General features: G+C 54.6%; 1 protein-coding gene across 1 annotated transcript in view; it reads right to left on the bottom strand.

Annotated features, from left to right (window-relative positions):
* LOC118701215 (tenascin-X-like) overlaps nt 1–23767 on the bottom strand; it is a 64984-nt gene that overhangs the window by 4969 nt on the left and 36248 nt on the right. Inside the window, 12 exon segments of the mRNA XM_054518400.1 lie at nt 220–249; nt 251–417; nt 4933–5094; nt 9662–9758; nt 12314–12509; nt 15563–15699; nt 17552–17676; nt 19060–19404; nt 20375–20725; nt 21017–21382; nt 22135–22494; nt 22802–23182. Coding sequence (XP_054374375.1) covers nt 220–249; nt 251–417; nt 4933–5094; nt 9662–9758; nt 12314–12509; nt 15563–15699; nt 17552–17676; nt 19060–19404; nt 20375–20725; nt 21017–21382; nt 22135–22494; nt 22802–23182 — 2717 coding nt within the window.

The following is a 23767-nucleotide window of genomic DNA, read 5'->3' as shown; positions in this document are numbered from 1 at the left end:
CGAGTTTGCGGCCAGGGCACCCCAAACCCCCCCAAAACCCCCCGAGTTTGCGGCCAGGGCACCCCAAACCCCCCGAATTTGCAGCCAAAGGCACCCCAAACCCCCCGAATTTGCAGCCAAAGGCACCCCAAACCCCCCGAGTTTGCGGCCAGGGCACCCCCAGCCCCCCCAAACCCCCCGAATTTGCAGCCAAGGGCACCCCAGCCCCCCGCGCCGTGCCTGGTGGTCCCGCGTGCTCCCGTAGCGCCCCGTTCAGGTTGGCGTAGTGGCAGTTCCGGTACCACCAGGCGCCCCCGTAGGCCACGGCGCAGGGCGGGGGGCGCGGCCGCCCCGAGGGGTCCCGGCGGTCCCGGGGGTCGCGGGCGTCCCGGTCCCGCGTGGAGAAGGGGCTGCCCGAGTGGTACGAGAGGGCGTCCCCTGCAGGGGAGGGGGCGTGAGCGGGGACACGGGGGCGGGACCCCCAAAATGCGCGACGGGGAACCCCGAAAACCACCTGAAAATGCACAATGGGAACCCCCAAAAACATCCCCGAAAATGCGCAACGGGGAACCCCCAAAAACACCCCCGAAAATGCACAATGGGAACCCCCAAAACCACCTGAAAATGCACAACGGGGAACCCCCAAAAACACCCCCGAAAATGCACAACGGGGAACCCCAAAAACCACCTGAAAATGCACAACGGGGAACCCCAAAAACCACCCGAAAATGCACAACGGGGAACCCCGAAAATGCACAATGGGAACCCCCAAAAACATCCCCGAAAATGCACAACGGGAACCCCGAAAATGCACAATAGGGAACACCCAAAACCACCTGAAAATGCACAATGGGGAACCCCAAAAACACCCCGAAAATGCACAATGGGAACCCCAAAAAACATCCCCGAAAATGCACAACGGGAACCCCGAAAAACACCTGAAAATGCACAACGGGAAACCCCAAAAACCACCTGAAAATGCACAACGGGGAACCCCCAAAAACACCCCCGAAAATGCACAACGGGGAACCCCAAAACCACCTGAAAATGCACAATGGGGAACCCCAAAAACATCCCCGAAAATGCACAACGGGGAACCCCCAAAACCACCTGAAAATGCACAACGGGGAACCCCCAAAAACACCCGAAAATGCACAACGGGAAACCCCAAAAACACCCGAAAATGCACAACGGGGAACCCCGAAAATGCATAATGGGGAACCCCAAAAACCACCTGAAAATGCACAACGGGGAACCCCAAAAACATCCCCGAAAATGCACAACGGGGAACCCCGAAAATGCACCCGAAAATGCACAACGGGAACCCCGAAAATGCACAATGGGGAACCCCCAAAAACACCCGAAAATGCACAACGGGGAACCCCAAAAACCACCCGAAAATGCACAACGGGGAACCCCAAAAACACCCGAAAATGCACAACGGGGAACCCCAAAACACCCCCGAAAATGCACAATGGGAACCCCCAAAAACACCCGAAAATGCACAACGGGGAACCCCAAAACACCCCCGAAAATGCACAACGGGAACCCCGAAAATGCACAACGGGGAACCCCCCAGAAACACCCGAAAATGCACAACGGGGAACCCCAAAAAACATCCCCGAAAATGTACAATGGGGAACCCCCAAAACCACCCGAAAATGCGCAACGGGGAACCCCCAAAAACATCCCCGAAAATGCACAAAGGGGAACCCAGAAAATGCACAATGGGAACCCCCCAGAAACATCCCCGAAAATGCACAACGGGGAACCCCGAAAACACCCCCGAAAATGCACAACGGGGAACCCCAAAAACCACCTGAAAATGTACAACGGGGAACCCCGAAAATGCACAACGGGGAACCCCAAAAACACCCGAAAATGCACAACGGGGAACCCCAAAAACACCCGAAAATGCACAATGGGAACCCCCAAAAACACCCGAAAACGCACAACGGGGAACCCCCAAAAACACCCCGAAAATGCGCAACGGGGAACCCCGAAAATGCACAACGGGGAACCCCAAAAAACATCCCCGAAAATGTACAATGGGGAACCCCGAAAATGCACAATGGGGAACCCCAAAAACATCCCCGAAAATGCACAACGGGGAACCCCAAAAACACCCCCGAAAATGCACAATGGGGAACCCCCAAAAACCACCTGAAAATGCACAATGGGAACCCCCCAAAACACCCCCGAAAATGCACAACGGGGAACCCCAAAAACACCCGAAAATGCACAACGGGGAACCCCCAAAAACCACCTGAAAATGCACAACGGGAAACCCCAAAAACATCCCCGAAAATGCACAACGGGGAATCCCAAAAACCACCTGAAAATGCACAACGGGGAACCCCGAAAATGCACAACGGGGAACCCCAAAAAACACCCGAAAATGCACAATGGGGAATCCCAAAAACCACCTGAAAATGCACAACGGGGAACCCCGAAAATGCACAACGGGGAACCCCAAAAAACACCCGAAAATGCACAATGGGAACCCCCAAAAACATCCCCGAAAATGCACAACGGGGAACCCCCAAAAACACCCCCGAAAATGCACAACGGGAAACCCCAAAAACATCCCCGAAAATGCACAACGGGGAACCCCAAAAACATCCCCGAAAATGCACAACGGGGAACCCCCAAAAACACCCGAAAATGCACAACGGGGAACCCCGAAAATGCACAACGGGAACCCCCAAAAACACCCCCGAAAATGCACAACGGGGAACCCCCAAAACCACCCCTGAAAATGCGCAACGGGGAACCCCCAAAAACCCGCCCAGAATGAGCCAGATATTCCAGAAACGGGCCCAAAACATCTCAAGGGGCCCCGAAACCCACCAGGAACCCCAATACCACCAAAAACTGCACCAAAGATTCCCAAAACAGCCCCAAAGGACCGCAAAACCCACCAGGAACCCCAAAACCCACCAGGAACACCAAAAACGCAGCAAAGATTCCCCAAAAAAACCCCTAAAAGACCCCAAAACCCCACCAGGGACCACCCAAACCCACCAGGAATCCCCGACATGCACCAAAGATTCCCGAAAGACCCCAAAGGACCCCAAAACACCCCAAAGGACCCCAAAACACCCCAAGGACCCCAAAACCCCCCCAGAATGCACCAGATATTCCCGAAACGGGCCCAAACACCTCAAGGGGCCCCAAAACCCACCAGGGACCCCAATACCACCAAAAAGGCAGCAAAGATTCCCAAAACACCCCAAGGACCCCAAAACACCCCCAGAATGCGCCAGATATTCCCAAAACAGGCCCAAAACACCCCAAAAACGCACAAAAGATTCCCGAAACACCCCAAAGGACCCCAAAACCCACCAGGAACACCAAAAACGCAGCAAAGAGTCCCCAAAAAAAACCCTAAAAGACCCCAAAAACCCACCAGGGACCCCAAATCCCACCAGGAATCCCCAAAATGCACCAAAGATTCCCGAAACACCCCCAAAACTCACCAGGGACCTCAAAAACCCACCAGGAACCCCCAGTACCCCCCCCAAAACGCACCAAAGATTCCCCAAACAACCCCAAAAATGCACCAAAGAGTCCCAAAAGATCCCGAAGGACCCCAAAACACCCCAACCGACCCCAAAACACCCCAAAGACCCCAAAACCCACCAGGGACCCCAAACTCACCAGGAACACCAAAAACGCAGCAAAGATTCCCCCAAAAAATCCCTAAAAGACCCAAAAACCCACCAGGGACCCCAAAACCCACCAGGAATCCCCAAAACCCGCCAAAAACGCACCAAAGGGTCCCAAAGGGCCCCAACACCCACCAGGGACCTCCAAAAACGAACCAAAGATTCCCAAAACAGCCCAAAAGACCCCAAAACCCAGCAAGGACCTCCAAACCCACCAGGAACCCCAATACCTTCAGGGGACCCCAAAACTGCAGCAAAGGTTCCCGAAGCACCCCAAAGGACCCCAAAACACCCGAAGGACCCCCAAAACTCACCAGGAACCCCAATACCCCCCAAAACCGCACCAAAGAGTCCCAAAGCACCCCAAAAACACCCCAAAACCCACCAGGAACCCCAATACCTTCAGGGGACCCAAAAACGCAGCAAAGATTCCCAAAAAATCCCCAAAGGACCCCAAAACACCTCAAAACACCCCAAAACACCACAAAACAACCCGAAACATCCCAAAACACCCTGAAACACCTCAAAACACCGCAAAACACCTCAAAACACGCCAAAACAACCCCAAAACACCCCGAAACATCCCAAAACACCCCAAGGGACCCCAAAACCCACCAGAAACCCCAAAAACGAACCAAAGATTCCCAAAACAGCCCAAAACACCCAAAAACACCTCAAAACACCCCAAAACACCCCAAAACACCCCAAAACACCCCAAACCACCCCGAAACAAACCTGAAACACCCCCAAACACCCCGAAACACCTCAAAACACCCCGAAACACCTCGAAACACCCCAAAACACTCCAAAACACCCCGAAACATCCCAAAAAATCTCAAAATAACTCAAAACACCCCAAAACACCCCGAAACATCCCGAAACACCCCAAAACACCCCGAAACATCCCGAAACACCCCAAAACACCCCCCGAAACACCCCAAAACACCCCGAAACACCCCAAAACAACCCCGAAACACCCCCAAACACCACGAAACACCCCGAAACACCCCAAAACACCCCCAAACACCCCGAAACACCTCAAAACACCCCAAAACACCCCCCGAAACACCCCGAAACAGCTCAGAACACCCCGAAACACCTCAAAACACCCCAAAACAACCCGAAACACCCCAAAACACCCCCCGAAACACCCCGAAACACCCCAAAACACCCCGAAACACCCCAAACCCCGCCCAGCCAAATCCCAAAGGGGCCCCCAAACCCCAAAGGGGCCCCCAAACCCCAAAGGCGCCCCCAGAGCCCCCCGGGGCCGCCCCCTGCGCACCCGCGGTGCCGCGGAACGGCCCCACCCGCAGCCGGTATCGCTCCGCGGCCCCGCCCACGCTGAAGTCGCGATAGATCGCGAAGGCCGAGTCGGGGCCGCTCCGCAGGTCCACGCGCAGCTCCGAGGGCGTCCCGGCCGTCAGCTCGTGCAGCGCCGCGTTCCCTGCGCCCCGAGAGCGTCAGGAACCCCAAAAACGGCCCCAAAACAGCCGCAAAAACAGCCCCAAAAACACCCACCAAAAACACCCCAAAACAGCCCCAAAACAGCCACAAAAACACCCCAAAACAGCCCCAAAACAGCCACAAAAACACCCACCAAAAACACCCCAAAACAGCCACAAAAACACCCCAAAACAGCCCCAAAACAGCCACAAAAACACCCACCAAAAACACCCCAAAACAGCCACAAAAACACCCCAAAACAGCCCCAAAACAGCCACAAAAACACCCACCAAAAACACCCCAAAACAGCCACAAAAACACCCCAAAACAGCCCCAAAACAGCCCCAAAAACACCCACCAAAAACACCCCAAAACAGCCCCAAAACCACCCCAAAAATGGCCCCAAAACAGCCCCAAAAACACCCCAAAACAGTCCCAAAACCAGCCCCCAAAAATACCCACCCAAAACAGCCCAAAACAGCCCCAAAAACGCCCACCAAAAACACCCCAAAACAGCCCCAAAACAGCCCCCAAAAATACCCACCCAAAACAGCCCAAAACAGCCCCAAAAACACCCACCAAAAACACCCCAAAACAGCCCCAAAACAGCCCCCAAAAATACCCACCCAAAACAGCCCAAAACCAGCCCCAAAACAGCCACAAAAATACCCCACAAAACACCGCCCCCAAAAACAGCCCCCAAAAACACCCCCAAAAACAGCCCCAAAACACCCCCAAAAACACCGCCCCCCAAAAACAGCCCCCAAAAACACCGCCCCCAAAAACAGCCCCCCAAAACCAGCCCCAAAAACAGCCCCAAAAATACCCCACAAAATACTGCCCACAAAAACAGCCCCCCCAAAAATACCCACCAAAAACACCGCCCCCAAAAACACCCCCCAAAAACAGCCCCAAAAACAGCCCCCAAAAACAGCCCCAAAAACACCGCCCCCAAAAACAGCCCCCAAAAACAGCCCCAAAAACAGCCCCAAAAATACCCCACAAAATACTGCCCACAAAAACAGCCCCCAAAAACACCGCCCCCAAAAACAGCCCCAAAAACAGCCCCAAAAACACCGCCCCCCAAAACCAGCCCCAAAACAGCCCCAAAACCAGCCCCCAAAAACACCCACCAAAAACACCCCAAAACAGCCCCAAACCCATCCCGAAAACGGCCCCAAAACAGCCCCAAAAACACCCCAAAAACAGCCCCAAAACAGCCCCCAAAAATACCCACCCAAAACAGCCCAAAACCAGCCCCAAAACAGCCACAAAAATACCCCACAAAATACCGCCCCCAAAAACAGCCCCCAAAAACAGCCCCAAAACAGCCACAAAACCGGCCCCAAAACAGCCACAAAAACACCCCAAAAACGGCCCCAAAACAGCCCCAAAACCAGCCCCCAAAAACACCCACCAAAACCACCCCAAAACAGCCCCAAATCAGCCCCAAAACCAGCCCCAAAGCAGCCCCCAAAAATACCCACCCAAAACAGCCCAAAACCAGCCCCCAAAAACAGCCACAAAAATACCCCACAAAATACCGCCCCCAAAAACACCGCCCCCAAAAACAGCCCCCAAAAACACCCCCAAAAACAGCCCCCAAAAACAGCCACAAAAATACCCCACAAAATACCGCCCCCAAAACCACCGCCCCCAAAAACAGCCCCCAAAAACAGCCCCAAAACACCCCCAAAAACACCGCCCCCAAAAACACCCCCCAAAAACACCCCCAAAAACAGCCCCAAAACAGCCCAAAAACAGGCCCCTAAAACAGCCCCAAAAACAGCCCCCAAAAACACCCACCAAAAACACCGCCCCCCAAAAACAGCCCCCAAAAACAGCCCCCAAAAACAGCCCCAAAAACAGCCCCCAAAAACACCGCCCCCCAAAAACAGCCCCAAAAACAGCCCCAAAAACAGCCCCAAAAATACCCCACAAAATACTGCCCACAAAAACAGCCCCCCCAAAAACACCCCCCAAAAACAGCCCCCAAAAACACCGCCCCCCAAAACCAGCCCCAAAACAGCCCCCAAAACAGCCCCAAAACCACCCCAAAAACGGCCCCAAAACAGCCCCAAAAACACCCCAAAAACAGCCCCCAAAACAGCCCCCAAAAATACCCACCCAAAACAGCCCAAAACCAGCCCCAAAACAGCCACAAAAATACCCCACAAAAACAGCCCCCAAAAACACCGCCCCCCAAAAACAGCCCCCAAAACCAGCCCCAAAACAGCCACAAAAATACCCCACAAAATACCGCCCCCAAAAACACCGCCCCCAAAAACAGCCCCCAAAAACAGCCCCAAAACAGCCCAAAAACAGCCCCAAAAACAGCCCCAAAAACAGCCACAAAAATACCCCACAAAATACTGCCCACAAAAACAGCCCCCCCAAAAACAGCCCCCAAAAACAGCCCCAAAAACAGCCCCCAAAAAAGGCCCCCAAAAACAGCCCCCAAAACAGCCCCCAAAACAGCCCCAAAACACCACCCCAAAAACAGCCCCCAAAAACAGCCCCAAAAAACAGCCCCCAAAAACAGCCCCAAAAAACAGCCCCAAAACAGCCCCCAAAACAGCCCCAAAAACAGCCCCAAAAACAGCCACAAAAATACCCCACAAAATACTGCCCACAAAAACAGCCCCCCCAAAAATACCCACCAAAAACACCGCCCCCAAAAACACCCCCCAAAAACACCCCCCAAAAACACCGCCCAAAAACAGCCCCAAAAACACCCCCCAAAAACACCGCCCCCAAGAACAGCCCCAAAAACAGCCCCCCAAAAACAGCCCCCGAGCTCCCCCTGGACCCCCAAAGCTTCCCCTGGTCTTTCCCAAATTTTTCCGCGTTTTTTCACAAATTTTCCCCAAATTTTTCCCAATTTTTTTCCCAAATTTTTCCGTGTTTTTTCCAAATTTTTCACAATTTTTTTTTCACTAATTTTTTCCAAATTTTCCCGGTTTTTTTTCCAAAATTTTCCGTCTTTTTTCACAAATTTTCTCAAATTTTTCCAAATTTTTTCCCGAATTTTTCTGTGTTTTCCCCAAAGTTTTCTCAAATTTTTCACGAAATTTTTCCCAAATTTTCCACGTTTTTTCCCAAATTTTTTCCCAAAATTTTCCCGTGTTTCTCCCAAATTTTTTTCCCAAATTTTTCTGTGATTTTTTTTCCAAAATTTTCCCCAAATTTTTCCGTGTTTTCTCCCAAATGTTTCCCAAATTTTCCCATGTTTTTCCCCGACTCCCCTCACCGAGCCAGAATTCCCCACTGTTTTCCCTGTTTTTTCTCAAATTTTTCCCAAATTTTCCCCAAATTTTTTAATGTTTTTTTCCCAAATTTTTCCATGTTTTTTCCCAAATTTTCCCCAAATGTTTCCATGTTTTTTCCAAATTTTTCCCAAATTTTTCCCCAAATTTTTCCGTGTTTTTTTTCCCAAAGTTTTGTCGAATTTTCCCGAATTTTTCTGTGTTTTTTCCCAAAGTTTTGTCAAATTTTTCACAAATTTTTCCCAAAATTTTTCCGTGTTTTCCCCCAAATTTTTCCACGTTTTTTCCCAAATTTTTTCCCAAATTTTTCCCAATTTTTCCTGTGTGTTTCCCCGATGTCCCCCCTAACCAAGACAGAACTCCCTGCTGTTTTCCATGTTTTTTTCCCAAAGTTTTCCCAAATTTTTCCATGTTTGTTCCCAAAATTTTCTCAAATTTTTCCCAAATTTTTCCCAAATTTTTCCGTGTTTTTTCCCAAAGTTTTCTCAAATTTTTCCCAATTTTTTCTGTGTTTTTTTCCCAAACTTTTCCACATTTTTCCCATATTTTTTCCCCAAATTTTTCCCCAAATTTCCCTGTGTTTTCTCCGAATTTTTCCCAATTTCCCCGTGCTTTCTCCCGATTTTTTCCCAAATTTTCCTGTGTTTTTCCCCAAACTTTTCTGTGTTTTCTCCCGAATTTTTCCTGAATTTCCCCGTGTTTTCTCCCGATTTTTTTCCCAATTTCCCCGTGTTTTCTCCCGAATTTTCCCCCCAATTTCCCCGTGTTTTCTCCCGAATTTTTTCCCAATTTCCCCGTGCTTTCTCCCGAATTTTTTCCGAATTTCCCCGTGCTTTCACCCGAATTTTTCCCCAATTTCCCCGTGTTTTCTCCCGAATTTTTTCCCAAATTTCCCCGTGTTTTCTGCCGAATTTTTCCCCAAATTTCCCCGTGTTTTCTCCCGAATTTTTCCCCAATTTCCCCGTGTTTTCTCCCGAATTTTTCCCGAATTTTCCCGTGCTTTCTCCCGAATTTTTTCCCAAATTTTCCCGTGTTTTTTCCCCAAATTTCCCCGTGCTTTCTCCCGAATTTTTTCCCAAATTTTCCCGTGTTTTTTCCCCAAATTTCCCCGTGCTTTCTCCCGAATTTTTCCCAAATTTCCCCGTGTTTTCTCCCGAATTTTTTCCCAAATTTTCCCGTGTTTTTTCCCCAAATTTCCCCGTGTTTTCTCCCGAATTTTTTCCCAATTTCCCCGTGTTTTCTCCGGATTTTTTTCCCATTTTTTCCCACTTTCCCGGTGTTTTTCCCCGATTTCCCTCTCACCGAGCCAGAACTCCCCGCTGACGTTGCCGAAGCCGCGCTCGTACGCGGCCCAGCCCCGCCAGAACTCGGTGCTGCCGTCCTGGCGCCGCTGGAACACCTGGAACGGGGCGAGGGAGGGGCGCCCCAAAACCCTGAGACCCCAGACCCAAAACCCTGAAACCCCAAAAACCCTGAGACCCCAAAACCCTGAGACCCCAGACCCAAATCCCTGAAACCCCAAAAACCCTGAGACCCCAAAACCCTGAGACCCCAAAACCCTGAGACCCCAGACCCAAATCCCTGAAACCCCAAAAACCCCTGAGACCCCAGACCCCAAAATCCCTGAGCCCCCAAAAACCCCTGAGACCCCAGACCCAAAACCCTGAAACCCCCAAAACCCCTGAGACTCCAGACCCAAAAAACCCCTGAGCCCCCCAAAACCCCCCTGAGCCCCCAGACCCAAAACCCTGAAACCCCCAAAACCCTGAGACCCCAGACCCCAAAAACCCCTGAGCCCCACAAAGCCCTGAAACCCCAAAAACCCTGAGACCCCAGACCCAAAACCCTGAAACCCCAAAAACCCTGAGACCCCAGACCCCAAAAACCCCTGAGCCCCACAAAGCCCTGAAACCCCAAAAACCCTGAGACCCCAGACCCAAAACCCTGAAACCCCAAAAACCCTGAGACCCCAGACCCAAAACCCTGAAACCCCCAAAACCCTGAGACCCCAAAACCCCTGAGCCCCCAGACCCCAAAAACCCCTGAGCCCCCCAAAGCCCTGAAACCCCAAAAACCCTGAGACCCCAGACCCAAAACCCTGAAACCCCCAAAACCCCTGAGCCCCCAGACCCAAATCCCCTGAAATCCCAAAACCCTGAGACCCCAGACCCCAAAAACCCCTGAGACCCCAGACCCAAATCCCTGAAACCCCCAAAACCCTGAGACCCCAGACCCAAAACCCTGAAACCCCAAAAACCCTGAGACCCCAGACCCAAAACCCCTGAGACCCCCAAAACCCTGAGACCCCAGACCCAAATCCCCTGAGCCCCCAAAACCCTGAGACCCCAGACCCCAAAAACCCCTGAGCCTCCAAAAACCCCTGAGCCCCCAGACCCCAAAAACCCCTGAGACCCCAGACCCCAAAACCCCTGAGACCCCAGACCCAAAACCCTGAAACCCCCAAAACCCTGAGACCCCAGACCCAAAACCCCTGAGACCCCAGACCCAAAACCCTGAAACCCCCAAAAACCCCTGAGACCCCAGACCCAAAACCCTGAAACCCCCAAAAACCCCTGAGCCCCCAGACCCCAAAACCCCTGAGCCCCCAAACCCCCCTGAGGCCCCAGACCCCCCCTGAGCCCCAGACCCCAAAAACCCTGAGCCCCCAGACCCAAAACCCCTGAGCCCCCAAAAACCCCTGAGCCCCCCAAAACCCCTGAGCCCCCAGACCCAAAATCCCCTGAGACCTCAGACCCCAAAAACCCCTGAGACCCCAGACCCAAAATCCTCCCTGAGCCCCCAAAAACCCCTGAGACCCCAGACCCAAAATCCTCCCTGAGCCCCCAGACCCAAAACCCCCCTGAAACCCCCAGACCTAAACCCCTTTAGCCCCCAGACCCAAAACCCCTGAGCCCCCAGATCCCCTTTTTCCATCCCATAAAGCTCCCAGTGCTCCCAGTCCCTCCCAGGGCTCCCAGTGCTCCCAGGGCTCCCAGTGCTCCCAGTGCTCCCAGTCCCTCCCAGTGCTCCCAGTCCCACCAGCCCCAGTCCCTCCCAGTCCCTCCCAGTGCTCCCAGTCCCACCAGCCCCAGTCCCTCCCAGTCCCTCCCAGTGCTCCCAGTCCCACCAGTCCCTCCCAGTGCTCCCAGTGCTCCCAGTGCTCCCAGTCCCACCAGCCCCAGTGCTCCCAGTCCCACCCAGTCCCTCCCAGTGCTCCCAGTGCTCCCAGTCCCACCAGCCCCCAGTGCTCCCAGTCCCACCCAGTCCCTCCCAGTGCTCCCAGTGCTCCCAGTCCCACCAGCCCCAGTGTTCCCAGTCCCACCCAGTCCCTCCCAGTGCTCCCAGTGCTCCCAGTCCCACCAGCCCCAGTGCTCCCAGTCCCACCCAGTCCCTCCCAGTGCTCCCAGTGCTCCCAGTCCCACCAGCCCCAGTGCTCCAGTCCCACCCAGTCCCTCCCAGTGCTCCCAGTGCTCCCAGTCCCACCAGCCCCAGTGTTCCCAGTCCCACCCAGTCCCTCCCAGTGTTCCCAGTGCTCCCAGTCCCTCCCAGTGTTCCCAGTCCCTCCCAGTCCCTCCCAGTGCTCCCAGTCCCACCAGCCCCAGTGTTCCCAGTCCCTCCCAGTGTTCCCAGTCCCTCCCAGTCGCTCCCAGTGCTCCCAGTGTTCCCAGTGCTCCCAGTCCCACCAGCCCCAGTCTCTCCCAGTCCCTCCCAGTGCTCCCAGTGCTCCCAGTCCCACCAGCCCCAGTGTTCCCAGTCCCTCCCAGTCTATCCCAGTCCCTCCCAGTCCCTCCCAGTGCTCCCAGTCCCACCAGCCCCAGTCCCTCCCAGTCCCTCCAGTCCCTCCCAGTCCCTCCCAGTCGCTCCCAGTGCTCCCAGTCCCACCAGCCCCAGTCCCTCCCAGTCCCTCCAGTCCCTCCCAGTCCCTCCCAGTGCTCCCAGTGCTCCCAGTCCCACCAGCCATCCCCCCCCGTCCGTCTCCATGTCGCAGTAGACGCGGAGGGGCCGCCGCGGGTCCCCGCCGAGGAAGATGAGGGCGGCGCGCGAGGGCCCGGGCCCGTTCCGCTGCTCCTCGGCGCAGTCCCGGGGGTGCGGGTGCGGCAGGGGCGCTGCGGGACACGGGGGGACCCTCAGACCCCAAACGGGCCGGGGGCTCGGGACCCCCCCAAAAGAGAACCCCCGGGCCGAGAATTCCCCCGCAGCCCCCTCAGACCCCCCGAATTCCCTCAGACCCCCCCCAAATTCCCTCAGAGCCCCCAAAATTCCCTCAGACCCCCGAAATTCCCTCACAGCCCCCTCAGACCCCCCGAAATTCCCTCAGATCCCCCGAAATTCCCTCACAGCCCCCGAAATTCCCTCTGACCCCCCGAAATTCCTCAGACCCCCCGAAATTCCCTCACAGCCCCCGAGATTCCTTCAGACCCCCGAAATTCCCTCACAGACCCCCCGAAATTCCCTCACAGCCCCCAAAATTCCCTCAGACCCCCCAAAATTCCCTCACAGCCCCCGAAATTCCCTCACAGCCCCCCCAAATTCCCTCAGACCCCCCGAATTCCCTCTGATCCCCCGAAATTCCCTCACAGCTCCTCAGACCCCCCGAAATTCCCTCAGACCCCCCGAAATTCCCCCGCAGCCCCCTCAGACCCCCCGAAATTCCCTCAGACCCCAAAATTCCCTCAGATCCCCCGAAATTCCCTCAGACCCCCCCAAAATTGCCTCAAACCCCCCAAAATTCTTTCAGACCCCCCAAATTCCCTCACAGCCCCCAAAATTCCCTCAGACCCCCCGAAATTCCCTCACAGCCCCCTCAGAACCCCCCAAATTCCCTCAGACCCCCGAAATTCCTTCAGACCCCCCGAAATTCCCACATTTTCCCCTCCATTCACCCCAAATTCCCTCACAGCCCCTCAGACCCCCCCCCCCTTGCGAAAAGGGAAAAGGGACCCCAAATCTCAAATTTTGTGAGGAAAAGGAGCCAAAACCACCCGAAATCCCAAATTTTGAGGAAAAAAGGGACCCAAAATAACCTAAAATCCCCAAATTTGGTGGCAAAAGGGATCCGAAATTCCCCAAACTCCCTCACAGCCCCTCAGACCCCCCCAAAGGAACCAACACCCCCAAAGGACACCAAAAAAACCCCAAATGCTTTTCCCAAATTTTTCCCAAATTTTTTCTAAATTTTTCCTTGTTTTTTTCCCAAATTTTCCCAGATTTTTCCCAAATTTTTCCGTGTTTTTTCCAATTTTTTCTGAATTTTTCCGTGTTTTTTCCCAAATTTTTCCCAAATTTTTCCGTGTTTTTCCCAAAATTCTCCCAAATTTTTCCCAAAATTTTCCGTGTTTTTTGCCAATTTTTTTCATGTTTTTTCCTAAAGTTTTCCCAAATTTTCCGTGGTTTTTTTCCTAAATTTCCCAAAGGACCCCAACACCCCCAAAGGACACCCAAAACACCCCAAAAAACCCAAATGCTTTTCCCAAATTTTTCCTTAACGTTTCTCAATTTTTTTCCGCATTTTCCCCAATTTTTTCTGTGTTTTTTCGCCAATTTTTCCGCGCTTTTTCCCAATTTTTTCCTATTTTTTTCTGGGTTTTTTTTTCCCCAAAATTTTCCCAAATTTTTTCCCAAATTTTTCCCATTTTTTTCCCAAATTTTCCGTGGTTTTTTTCCCAAATTTCTCAAAGGATCCCAACACCCCCAAAAAACACCGAAACACCCCCAAAAACCCAAATGTCTCGCTGTGTACCCCCACACCCCAAATTCCCCCCTGCTTCCAAAAGGACGCAGGTTTTTGGGGTCCCCCCACCCCATGGGCCCACCCACGCCCCAAAATCCCCCAAAATCTCCCCAAAATCTCCCCAAAATCTCCCCAAAATCCCCCCAAAATCCCCCAAAATCCCCCCAAAATCCCCCCACAATCCCCAAAACCCCCCCAAAATCCCCCCAAAATCCCCCAAAATCTCCCCAAAATCTCCCTAAAATCCCCCCAAAATCCCCCAAAATCCCCCCAAAATCCCCCAAAGTCTCCCCAAAATTCCATCCCTACCTCTAAGGGACACAACTTCCCATACGAACAACCCAAACCCCACAAAATCCCCCAAAATCCCCCCAAAATTCCATCCCTCCCTCCAATGGGTCACAACTTCCCCCACAAACAACCCCAACCCCAAAATCCCCCAAAATCCCCCAAATCCCCCCAAAATCCCATCCCTCCCTTAAAGGTCACAACTTCCCATACCAACAACCCAAACCCCCCAAAATCCCCCAAAATCCCTCCAAAATCCCCAAATCCGCTCAAAATCCCCCAAAATCCCCCCCCAAAATCCCCCAAAATCCCCCCAAAATTCCCCAAAATCCCCCCAAAATCCTCCCAAAATCCCCCAAAATCCCCCAAATTCCCCCCAAAATCCCCCAAAATCCCCCAAAATCTCCCCAAAATCCCCCCAAAATCCCCCCAAAATCCCATCCCTTCCTTAAAGGGTCACAATTTCCCATACCAACAACCCCAACCCCAAAATCCCCCCAAAATCCCCCAAAATCTCCCCAAAATCCCCCAAAATTCCATCCCTACCTCTAAGGGACACAACTTCCCTCACCAAACAACCCCGACCCCAAATCCCCCAAAATCCCCCAAAATCCCTCCAAAATCCCCCAAGATCCCCCCCAAATTCCCTCCCTCAGAGGGGCGCAGCTTCTCCCACCAACCCCAAATCCCCCAAAATCCCCCAAAATCCCCCCAAAATCCCCCAAATCCCCACAAAATCCCCCCAAATTCCCCCCAAAATCCCCCAAAATCCCCCAAACCACACCCAAAATCCCCCAAAATTCCCCAAAAAATCCCCAAATACCCTTAATAGCCCAAAATCCCCCCAAAATCCCATCCCTCCCTCTTAAGGGACACAACTTCCCATACCAACAACCCCAAAATCCCAAAATCCCCCAAAATCCCCCCACAATCTCCCAAAATCTCCCAAACCCCCCAAAATCTCCCCCCAAAATCCCCCAAATTACCCCAAAATCCCCCAAAATCCCCCCAAAATCCCCCAAATCCCCCCAAAATCCCCCAAAATCCCCCAAATCCCCCCAAAATCCCCCAAATCCCCCCAAAACCCCCCAAATCCCCCAAATCCCCCCCCTTTAAAGGGACACAGCCCCCCCGCACCCCCAAACCGCCCCGCGGGTGCCCCCCCCGCCCCCCCCGCAGCTCACGGGTCTCGAAGGCGGCCGTCGGGGGGGGGCTCGGTTTGGGGGTGCCCCCCCCGGCCCCACAGGCGCGCCCCATAGCGGGCCCCGGGCTCCAGGCCCCACAGCTGCTGGGACACGGCCCCGGGGGGCAGCCGCAGCCTCTGGGGGGACACGGGGGGGTGTTGGGGTGTCCCGGGGGATATTGGGGTGTCCAGGGGGATATTGGGGTGCACAGGGGGATATTGGGGTGCCCCGGGGGATATTGGGGTGTCCAAAGGGGGGGTATTGGGTCCCCAGGGGGATATTGGGGTGCACAGGGGGATATTGGGGTGCACAGGGGGGTATTGGGGTGCACAGGGGTGTTACTGGGACATTTGGGGATTATTGGGGTGCACAGGGGGATATTGGGTGTCCCGGGGGATATTGGGGTGTCCCGGGGGATATTGGGGTGCCCAGGGGGATATTGGGGTGCACAGGGGGATATTGGGGTGTCCAAAGGGGGGTATTGGGGTGCACAGGGGGATATTGGGGTGTCCAAAGGGATATTGGGGTGCACAGGGGGATATTGGGGTGTCCCGGGGGGTATTGGGGTGTCCTGGAGGGGTATTGGGGTGTCCAAGGGGATATTGGGGTGCCCAGGGGGTATTGGGGTGTCCAGGGGGATATTGGGGTGTCCCGGGGGTATTGGGGTGTCCTGGAGGGGTATTGGGGTGTCCAGGGGGATATTGGGGTGCCCGGGGGTTATTGGGGTGTCCAGGGGGTATTGGGGTGTCCCGGGGGATATTGGGGTGCACAGGGGGATATTGGGGTCCCCAGGGGATATTGGGGTTGTCCCGGGGGATATTGGGGTCCCCAGGGGCATTATTGGGGTCCCCCCGAGGTGTTTTGGGGTGCCATGTGACGTCCTCAGGTGTTATTGGGGTCCCCTGGGGTGTTACTGGGACATTTGGGGATTATTGGGGTGCCCAGGGGCGTTATTGGGGTGCCCGGAGGTGTTTTGGGGTGCCATAACCCCAAGGAGGTGTTGGGGGGACACCCTGGGGTGTTTGGGGTGTTTGGGGATCCTTTTTGGGGCCGTTCTGGGTTTTTGGGGTTTTTAGGGTCCTTTTTGGGGCCATTCCGGTGGTGTTTGGCGTTTTTTTGGGATCCTTTTTGGGGCCGTTCTGGGGTGTTTGGGGTTTTTGGGATCCTTTTTGGAGCTGTTCTGGGGTGTTTGGGGTTTTTTGGATCCTTTTTGGGGCCCTTTCTGGGGTTTTTGGGGTTTTTGGGGGATCCCTTTTGGGGGCCGTTCTGGGGGTTGTTTGGGGTTTTTGGGATCCTTTTGGAGCTGTTCTGGGGTGTTTGGGGTTTTTGGGATCCTTTTTGGGGCCTTTCTGGGGTTTTTGGGGTTTTTGGGGATCCCTTTTGGGGCCGTTCTGGGGTGTTTGGGGTTTTTGGGATCCTTTTTGGGGCCGTTCTGGGGTGTTTGGGTTTTTGGGATCCTTTTTGGGGCCGTTCTGGGGTGTTTGAGGTTTTGGGGATCCTTTTTGGGGCCGTTCTGGGGTGTTTGGGGTTTTTGGGATCCTTTTTGGGGCCGTTCTGGGGTTTTGGGGTTTTTGGGATCCTTTTTGGGGCCGTTCTGGGGTGTTTGGGGTTTTGGGGATCCTTTTTGGGGCCGTTCTGGGGTTTGGGGTTTTTGGGATCCTTTTTGGGGCCGTTCTGGGGTTTGGGGTTTTTGGGATCCTTTTTGGGGCCGTTCTGGGGTGTTTGGGGTTTTTGGGATCCTTTTTGGGGCCGTTCTGGGGTTTGGGGTTTTTGGATCCTTTTTGGGGCCGTTCTGGGGTGTTTGGGGTTTTTGGGATCCTTTTTGGGGCCCTTCTGGGGGTGTTTGGGGTTTTTGGGATCCTTTTTGGGGCCGTTCTGGGGTGTTTGGGGTTTTTGGGATCCTTTTTGGGGCCGTTCTGGGGTTTGCGGTTTTTGGGATCCTTTTTGGGGCCGTTCTGGGGTTTTTGGGGTCCTTTTTGGGGCCGGTACCTTTTGGGGTCCCCCTTGGGGGCCGTACTCCAGCTCGTACCCCTCGCTGGTGTCGTTTTTGGGGTCCCAGTGCAGTTGGGCACTGCGGGGCCACACCGAGCCCACCCTGAGGGTCCCCGGGGCGCCTGGGCAAGGACACAATGGTGACACCTCAGACACCCCAAAATCTCCCACCGACACCCCAACAACCACTGCTGGCACCCCAAATACCCCCCCGAGTCTGCTGACACCCCAAAATCTCTCTCTGATACCCCAAAAACCACTGCTGGCACCCCAAATACCCCCGAGTCTGCTGACACCCCAAAATCTCCCACCGACACCCCAACAACCACTGCTGGCACCCCCAAATACCCCCGACTCTGCTGACACCCCAAAATCTCCCACCGACACCCCAACAACCACTGCTGGCACCCCAAATACCCCCCCGAGTCTGCTGACACCCCAAAATATCCCACCGACACCCCAAAAACCACTTCTGGCACCCCAAATACCCCCCATAATCTGCTGATAACCCAAAATCACCCCAGTTCACCCCAAATTCTCCCACTTCACCCCAGTCCACCCCAGTTCACCCCAAATTCTCCCCAGTCCACCCCAGTTTCCCCCAGTGTTTTCCAGTCCTCAGCTCCACCCCAGCCCCAGTTCCCCCCAGTTCCCCCCAGTTCCCCCCAGTTCCCCCCAAATTCTCCCCAGTCCCAGTTTCCCCCAGTACTCACCAGTCCCCTGTTCACCCCAGTTCACCCCAGTTCCCCCCAGTTCCCCCCACTCTTTGCCAGTTCCTCAGCTCCAGTTCACCCCAGTTCACCCCAAATTCTCCCCAGTTCACCCCAAATTCTCCCAGTCCATTTCCCCCAGTGTTTTCCAGTCCTCAGCTCCACCCCAGCCCCAGTTCCCCCCAGTTCCCCCCAAATTCTCCCCAGTCCCAGTTTCCCCCAGTACTCACCAGTCCCCTGTTCACCCCAGTTCACCCCAGTTCACCCCAGTTCACCCCAGTTCTCCCCATTCCCGAGTTTCTCCCCGGTTCACCCCAGTTCACCCCAGTTCCCCCCAGTTTCTCCCCAGTCCCACCCAGTCCCCCAGTTGCCCCAGTTCTAACCAGTTCCCCCAGTTCCTCAGCCCCCAGTCCCCTCCAATCCCTGGTGGCCTCCAGTTCCCATTTTCCCAAAAATTCCCAAATTTGGGAATTCCCAATTCCCTCCGAAATTCCCAAATTCCCAACTTCGGGAACTCCCAATTCCCTCCCAGTTCCCAATTCCCTCCCAAATTCCCAAATTCCCAACTTCGGGAATTCCTGATTCCCTCCAGCTCCCAACTTTCTCCCAAATTCCCAAATTCCCAAATTCCCAAATTCCCAAATTCCTCAGAGCCCCCCGAGCTCCTGAGTGCCCCTCATTTCTCCAGCCCCGTTCCCCAGCTCCTCCCAGCTCCTCCTGGGCCCCGTTCCCGGCCCGGTCCCAGCTCCAGCTCCGTTCTTGAGGGGCCCTGGAGGAATCCCTGCAGCCCCTCACCAGTGACGGCCTCAGTGGAGACGGGGTCAGTCCTCGTCTCACCCCGCAGCCCGTAGAGGTGGAAGCGGTACCGCTGGGACGGGGACAGCCCTGGCACTGTCACCGAGCGGGAGCCGCCATCGATGGGCAGGGCCTGGGGCTGGCCCTGGGCATCCCGGAACTGCAGCAGGAAGGAGTCAAAGGAGCCCTCGGGGACGCTCCAGTGCAGCTGCACAGAGCTGGGGGTGACACTGGAGACTCTCAAATCTTCCAGCACTGCCCGTGCAGGAGGGGCCTCAGATGTGGGGGCCTCAGTTTGGGGTTTCTCCTCTTGGGGCTCCTCTGAGGGCAGGGGTTCTTCGCTGGCTGCATTGGAGATCAGATGATAATGGGCATAGTCATACATGTGTTCCTCCAAATGTCCATCGCACCAGAGATCAGCCATTCATCAATTCACCCATGTGTCCATCCATGGGATCATCCATCCATCCATGAATCCATGAATCCATCCATCCATCCATCCATCCATCCATCCATCCATCCATCCATCCATTCATCCATCCATCATCCATCCATCCATCCATCCATCCATCCATCCATCCATCCATCCATCCATCCATCCATCATCCATCCATCCATCCATCCATCCTCCCATCCATCCATCCATCCATCCATCCATCCATCCATCCATTCATCCATCCATCCATCCATCCATCCATCCATCCATCCATCCATCCATCCATCCATCCATCCATCCATCCATCCATCCATCCATCCATGTTTCTTCCCATGCACCTTTTACCTTAACTGGTTCTTTTACCTTTTCCTCCATTGGATCATCCAATCACTCAACTACTGACCTGATACATCCAACCACCAACAAATTGCCCCAACACTCATCATGCACTATCCATCTTCATCTGTCCATTATCCATCATCAATCGAACACCCATCCATGATCCATCCATCCATCCATCCATCCATCCATCCATCCATCCATCCATCCATCCATCCATCCATCCCTCCATCCATCCATCCATCCATCCATCCATCCATCCATCCATCCATCCATCCATCCATCCATCCCTCCATCCATCCATCCATCCCTCCATCCATCCATCATCCATCCACTGATCAACCAACCAACCAATTCAGGAGCCCTCCATCCATCATCCGTCCATCAACCGATCCACCTCCCATCCACTCACCCCTGTACCTCTCTGTATCGTTCATTCACCCACATGTTCCTCCATCCTTTGCTCCCTCCATCTCTCCTTCCATCTGTCCACCTTCATCCCTTCATTTACTCACCTCACCCCTCTGACCTTGCCCTCACCTGTGACAGTGTCGGTGGAGACTCGGCCAATCCTTTTGCCTCCCCTCAGCCCGTAGAGGTGGAAGCGGTACCGCTGGGACGGGGACAGCCCTGGCACTGTCACCGAGCGGGAGCCGCCATCGATGGGCAGGGCCTGGGGCTGGCCCTGGGCATCCCGGTACTGCAGCGTGAAGGAGTCAAAGGAGCCCTCGGGGACGCTCCAGTGCAGCTGCACAGAGCTGGGGGTGACACTGGAGACCCTCATGTCTTTGAGTGCTGGAGTGGCCTCAGACGTGGGGGCCTCAGTTTGGGGTTTCTCATGCTGCGGTTCCTCTGAGGGCAGGGGCAGTTCCTCTGGCTCTTCTGCAGCTCCTGGGGAGAGGGGATGGTCATGGCTGCTTCCATCCAAACATCCATCCACCACCGACCAAGCCACTCATCCACATTTTCATATTCTGGACCATTCATTCTGGCAATCATCCATCCATCCCTCCATCCATCCATCCATCCATCCATCCATCCATCCATCCATCCATCCATCCATCCCTGTATTCCTCCATCCCTCCACCACTGCTTCCCTTCCTCCAACCCTGCATCCCTCCATCTCTCCATATATCCATTATTCTGCATCCTTACGTCCACCCACCCTTTCTCCCCCCTTACCTGTCACAGCCTCGGTGGAAACATGGTCGATCTTCTTCCTGCCCTGCAGCCCGTAGAGGTGGAAGCGGTACCGCTGGGACGGGGACAGCCCTGGCACTGTCACCGAGCGGGAGCCGCCATCGATGGGCAGGGCCTGGGGCTGGCCCTGGGCATCCCGGAACTGCAGCGTGAAGGAGTCAAAGGAGCCCTCGGGGACGCTCCAGTGCAGCTGCACAGAGCTGGGGGTGACGCTGGAGACTCTCAGCTCTTCCAGCACTGCCCGTGCTGGGGGGGCGTCACTTGATGGGGACCCAGCTGGGGGATCTTTAGGTCGGGCGTCCTCAGGTTGGAGACCCTCTGAAGTCATGGGTAGCTCATCCAAGTTGGCTGCTGGTGCAATGAAGAGGAGATGGTGATGGGTGTCCTAGTGTCCCTCCAAAAGTGCATTCATCATCCACAGAATGAGCCATCATTCCTCATCCATCCATCCATTCATCCATCCATCCATCCATCCATCCATCCGTCCGTCCGTCCGTCCGTCCGTCCATCCGTCCGTCCATCCATCCGTCCGTCCGTCCATCCATTCCTCCATCTATTCCTCCATCCATCTCACTCAACATCCAACCCAATGCCCTACTCCTGCAATCATCTCTCCAACTCGTTCTCTCTACATCCACCCAAGCTCTCACCTCTTCCGCCACCCATTTCCCATGGACAATCTTCCAACCTTCAGGACACCCAACCACCCACCAGGAACGCACCATCCATCTCTACTTCCCAATTCCATCCAACCACTCATCCATCTCTTGGCCTTCTTCCAAGAGGCTGGGACGAAATCCACTCACAATCCAGTCCAGAATGCATTCAACCATTCAGTTCTTCAACCATCATGGATGGATCATGATCATGATGGAAGATGATAGTGATGATGGTTAAGATGATGAATGATAGATAAAGAGTGTGATGACAAGGATGGTGGAAGATGGCAGGTGCTGGTCAATGGGTTGGTAGAAGGGTTGATGATTGATTGGCTTCTGCAGGGGTCTGTGGGTAATAGATGGCAGGTAGAGATGAGATGGCCATGATCCCTGAATCCATTCATATTCTCATCCATCTGGTCCTCTGAGCAACCCGCTCACCCGTCACAGCCTCGGTGGACACATGGTCAATCTTCTTCCTGCCCCGCAGCCCGTAGAGGTGGAAGCGGTACCGCTGGGACGGGGACAGCCCTGGCACTGTCACCGAGCGGGAGCCGCCATCGATGGGCAGGGCCTGGGGCTGGCCCTGGGCATCCCGGAACTGCAGCGTGAAGGAGTCAAAGGAGCCCTCGGGGACGCTCCAGTGCAGCTGCACAGAGCTGGGGGTGACACTGGAGACTCTCAGCTCCCCCAGCACTGCCCGTGCAGGAGGGGCCTCAGATGTGGGGGCCTCAGTTTGGGGTTTCTCATGCTGCGGTTCCTCTGAGGGCAGGGGCAGTTCCTCTGGCTCTTCTGCAGCTCCTATGGAGAGGGGATGTTAATGGCTGCTTCCATCCAAACATCCATCCACCACCGACCAACCCACTCTTTCATCTGCACTTCCATATTCTGGACCATTCTTTCGGGCAATCATCCATCCATCCATCCATCCATCCATCCATCCATCCATCCATCCATCCATCCATCCATCCATCCATCCATCCATCCATCCCTGTATTCCTCCGTCCCTCCACCACTCCATCCCTTCCTCCAACCCTGCATCCCTCCATCTCTCCATATATCCATTATTCTGCATCCTTACATCCACCCACCCTTTCTCCCCCCTTACCTGTCACAGCCTCGGTGGACACATGGTCGATCTTCTTCCTGCCCCGCAGCCCGTAGAGGTGGAAGCGGTACCGCTGGGACGGGGACAGCCCTGGCACTGTCACCGAGCGGGAGCCGCCATCGATGGGCAGGGCCTGGGGCTGGCCCTGGGCATCCCGGAACTGCAGCGTGAAGGAGTCAAAGGAGCCCTCGGGGACGCTCCAGTGCAGCTGCACAGAGCTGGGGGTGACGTTGGAGACCCTCAGCTCTTCCAGCACTGCCCGTGTTGAGGGAGCCGCAGATGGAGGGGCCTCGGCTTGGGGATGAGCAGTTTCGTGATCCTCATCTGGGGGCCCCCCAGTTGGGGGGTCCTTTGAGGGTAGGGACAGATCCTCTGGGTCAGCTACAACAACAACAGAAAGGGGGCAATGATGGACAGTGGTATGTCCATCCATCATCCACCCAAGTATCCATCATGCACCATTTCCTCCCAGTCCCTTCTCACCATTCCCTCCTCATCCATCACTGAGCTCCCATTGACCCCAGTCCCATTCAATCAACCACTGACTCTTCCATGGACTCCCTGATGAGCATCTGCCATCATCCACCATCTTCATCATTGTCATAATCAACATCAGCCATCATTTTGATTCAGACAAAATCCACTGTCATCCATCCATCCATCCATCCATCCATCCATCCATCCATCCATCCATCCATCCATCCATCCCTCCATCCATCCATCCATCCATCCATCCATCCATCCATCCATCCATCCATCCATCCATCCATCCATCCATCTATCATCCATCCACTGTCATCCATCCATCCATCCAACCACTGTCATCCATCCATCCATCCATCCATCCATCCATCCATCCATCCATCCATCCACTGTAATCCATCCATCCATCCATCCATCCCTCCATCCATCCATCCATCCATCCATCCATCCATCCATCCATCCATCCATCCATCCATCCATCCA

Source organism: Molothrus ater, unplaced genomic scaffold (assembly GCF_012460135.2).
Source record: "Molothrus ater isolate BHLD 08-10-18 breed brown headed cowbird unplaced genomic scaffold, BPBGC_Mater_1.1 matUn_MA149, whole genome shotgun sequence".
In the NCBI taxonomy this organism is placed as follows: domain Eukaryota; kingdom Metazoa; phylum Chordata; class Aves; order Passeriformes; family Icteridae; genus Molothrus; species Molothrus ater.
Note: the sequence above shows the minus strand (reverse complement) of the source record. Positions and strands in the feature narration are given on the sequence as shown.